Source organism: Chenopodium quinoa, unplaced genomic scaffold (assembly GCF_001683475.1).
Source record: "Chenopodium quinoa cultivar QQ74 unplaced genomic scaffold, ASM168347v1, whole genome shotgun sequence".
Classification (NCBI taxonomy): domain Eukaryota; kingdom Viridiplantae; phylum Streptophyta; class Magnoliopsida; order Caryophyllales; family Amaranthaceae; genus Chenopodium; species Chenopodium quinoa.
This window is the reverse complement of record NW_018743510.1, coordinates 1,824,156-1,828,274: the sequence shown is the minus strand read 5'-3', so window position 1 is coordinate 1,828,274 and position 4,119 is coordinate 1,824,156. Positions and strand designations below refer to the sequence as shown.

The 4,119-nt window shown below is 36.6% G+C and overlaps 1 protein-coding gene across 1 annotated transcript; it reads right to left on the bottom strand.

The window, feature by feature from the left end:
• Nucleotides 1–2,495: 2,495 nt before the first annotated feature.
• Nucleotides 2,496–3,860, bottom strand: LOC110739630 (putative nuclease HARBI1). Its single transcript, XM_021920080.1, has one exon. It carries the CDS (start codon nucleotides 3,858–3,860, stop codon nucleotides 2,496–2,498), a length of 1,365 nt encoding a protein of 454 aa, XP_021775772.1.
• Nucleotides 3,861–4,119: the final 259 nt, after the last annotated feature.

Below are 4,119 nucleotides of genomic sequence, written 5' to 3'. Positions count from 1 at the left end.
TTATTAATACCCCTTAAAACCTTTAACAAATTCCTAGAAATTCCCTTTCTAAGATTGGTCCAAAACATATTTTGAAAATAATTTCTTAAAACACACTGCGTAGTATTTTTCAGTGAGAACTATGATGAGGCTTATGCTCTCCCATCTTATGCATGAAATATGAGAAAATACAAGTTTCTTAACATGAAAAATTTGTATGTTTCCTCAAAAGGGCACGCTTATCCTTTTACGTAAAAAATAAGGGTTGTTTTTGTCCATTAACATTTTTGGATGGGAATGGTGGATTGTAATCATTATATGCCATTAATGAAACTACTAGAATAAACCCACCACTTTCTATATCAACAATGGAACTTGAATAATTCTACAACAATGGAGGTTGAGGAATTCAATGGAGAAGGAAAATTTCACAAGCAAACGAAAAAACACCTACCCTTTGGGACTAACCATGCCATTAATCAACAAAGTCACGACGTTAATTACGGCATTAATGAACTGTACATCTCATCACATGTTACTTTCTTACACATTAAGCAATAGGGCCCACTATAATGTCCAAATAATTAATTGTGAAACCGCCGTTTCTCAATTGAGATATCGGCATGAAATATGGCATAGCTCAGTGTCATTATTAATTTTTAACTTTTGTTGTGAGAGAGAGGCAACAAAGTCCTAAAGAAAAACAAACACATAGCAAAAGAAAAACAAACAAAACAAACATAAATAAAAACAAAGCAAACAATGTATTTTGCAAAAAATATGATGGCAAAAGGTGTAAATATCAACATATATATAAAGTACCACTAGATAAGTAATAGTACAATTAAACGATATGGTGGTATAAATATTTTTTCTACTGATATAAATAAATATGTAAATGATACATCAAATATTCTACCATTGTGAGATATAATAGTACTATTAAGACAATCTATACTCTAATGGTACTATATACATGCATAGTACACAAATAAAATCAGTGCAATCCTAAGAAAATGCCTTTATAGAAGTCAAATTACTATATTACCCTCTTTTAAAACACATAGCGCATATGCGCTCAAATGCAATCATAAACTACAACTTAGATTATCATCATCATCCCTTTGAAGACCCGAGACCGCTTTTTTCCCAAAGCCACCCCACTAATGTCCTTTAATAAAATAACACGAAGGTCTTTTGGGACCGCCTCCAATAACACTAACTTTTGATTCGAGTTCACCATAGTTAGTTAATTAGTCTGCCACACTATTGAATTCACTATAATAGTGACATGATTGATATCAATCTCCCAATCTCGTTTAGAGATAAGAGCTTTGCTTCTTTGGATTATATGAATATAAGGAGAGTTGAGTGGAGTGTCCTCATCTAACATTCGCACCACTACTTCGGAGTCCAACAAGACTTGGATGTATGTCCAAAATTCCAAGCAATCGAGACTACATATAATGAGTCTAGTAATTTTAAGAGCACAAAGTATTGGGTGAGGCAACCATTGGTGAGACCACCCTATCCAACCAACCATTTCTATAATTCAATTTTAACCCAACCTAGCATGCTTGTTAAGCTAATTCCTTTTCATCACATACTGTTCATTATATGAATCAATAGGAATCTTCTAGAGCCATTCTTGAGCAACATGAACCTCGCATTCAGTAGAATAAGCTTCAATATCTTTAAGACGGTGATAAGCAAGGTCGATTAGATTGGGGTTTGGCCAAAGAGACCAACGATCTTGCGCTTGTGGCCGTCTAAATTGATTGCTAAGATCTTGATGATTCGATCAAAGACTTTCTTTGTCCTGCTGGTGGATGGGGCGGAGGAGGCGCAGGCGGCGACGGTGGTGGTTATTCGTGTAAGGAGGGATTTGGAGAGGAGAGAGAAAGTGGAGGAAGTATTTTTTAGTTTTAATCTTTGTTACAGAAAATTATCAAATTAGGATTAACCACTATTGGATTAAGTAACTTATGTTATGGTAGATTTTTGTGTGATTGGAATCAATGACTATATAAGAGCATCATTATTGGTGAAAAAAAAATGGTTCATGGGTCACTATCACCATTTCTCTCTCATCCACATCAACCCAACAAACCATTTACAATATTCACTCTTAACAATGAACACTAGACAATGGTTCATCATCAATACTCCCTACCCCACCTTATTTTATTTTTGTAAATATAATCTATTTAATTCATAATTATAATTTATTAACTCGATGTCAATGTAATTAATTGACGTATTTAATTTTTTAATCGTGATTACTAATTAAGAAATTATCGCATTTTTTATCAGCTTTTTTAAAAACTAATTCTTGTGATCAATATTTTTAAACAACAACGCAGCTAATTTTAATTAACATAATTAAAAAAAAAGAGGTACAAATCGTGATTACAGTACTACAACTATAATCAAGTACTTTTTTTTAAAAAAAAGAAAAAAGAACTACTACACATCGTTTTGTAAGATGTCCTTAGGGATAACCATTTGTTGTAAACCTAATTGCGTAAGTTCTCGTTGTTACCAAATTTATTCCATATATGTGCGACCAAGTCGTTTTTTAGCTGCAAATGAGTCTGTTGATCCTCAATCTCTGTTCTACGAGTCAAGTATAAGCCGATATCCACAATACGATCAGTACGGTACTCGGTAGTGTCCTTATTAGCGTTGCCTCCAGCATTCATAAACTCATTGGTATTAACGTTATTTTGATACGTCTCTCGTTCATCTTCAATGATCATATTATGTATTATGATGCAGGCGAGCATGATATTGTGGAGTATGTCGGTATCCCACGCCAAAGACAGCTTTTTAATAATGGCAAAACGAGCTTGAAGGACCCCAAATGCGCGTTCAACGTCTTTCCTTGCAGCTTCCTGGTGTTTTGCGAATAAACGATCCTTACGAGCTTGTGGACTCGTAATGGATTTCACAAAAGTAGCCCATCTAAGGTAGATTCCATCAGTAAGATAATACCCATTCGTATAATGATGACCATTGACTACGAAGTTCACAACAGGTGTTCGACCCTCTAAGACGTCTTCGAACACAGGGGATCGATGAAGCACATTAATATCGTTGCAGCTACCTGGCATCCCAAAGAATGAATGCCATATCCATAGATCTCTGTCCGCAACTGCCTCCAGTACGAGAGTTACAACTCCTACTCTTCCTTGATACTGCCCCTTCCATGCGTGTGGACAGTTCTTCCACTCCCAGTGCATACAATCAATGCTGCCTATCATGCCAGGAAATCCACGTTCTTTCCCAATACGTAGCAATCTTTCCATATCTGCGATGTTTGGACGGCGTAGGTACTGATCACCGAACTGGTTGATGACACCTTCTGTAAACTTTTGGAGTGCCAATCGTGAAGTAGCCTCACTTATACGGACGTACTCATCACAAGCGTCTGAAGCACACCCGTAAGCTAGTTGTCTAACGGGCGCAGTGCACTTTTGAAGTGGAGACAACCCAAGACGACCTGCTGCATCTCGCCTTTGTTGAAACCAAGGGTCATGTTGGGTCACTGCGTTGAGAAGGCGCTCAAACACATGTTTACGCATTCGAAACCGGTGCCGGAACAAGGAACTTGGATAAACTGGGACTTCCGCGAAATAGTCATTGTATAACCGTGCATGACCTTCTTCGCGTCCCCTATCCTTTCGGGGCTCAGTAGATTTGCGTCGGCGTTGCTGAGTGGCAGCTTGAATAATTGGTGGAATGTACTCATGCATTACGTGTTGTATCATAAGACACACTTCATTACGTTGTTGAACTCTAAGCTCCCTTCCCTCATCATCCGAGTTAGATGAAGATGAAGAGGAATCGGTTGAGCTTAAGTTAAAACTGTTTGAATTCATTTTATACGTAAGAAATGTAAGATAGAGTGAGGTTTTCTAATAATAACTGCAAACGATTTATGTGTTTGTGTGTAAAATAAATGAAAGAATGGTGTTTATTTATAGTGAACTAATTTGTAATTCTTCTTCAGAAATAACTGAATATAAAGAGACAAAGATCACATGGGCTATGACAAACACTAGATTAGAACCACACAGAAATTGAATGGAGAAGAAGGGTTTCACATGGGCTAACAAAGGGGAAATTAAGATACTGACA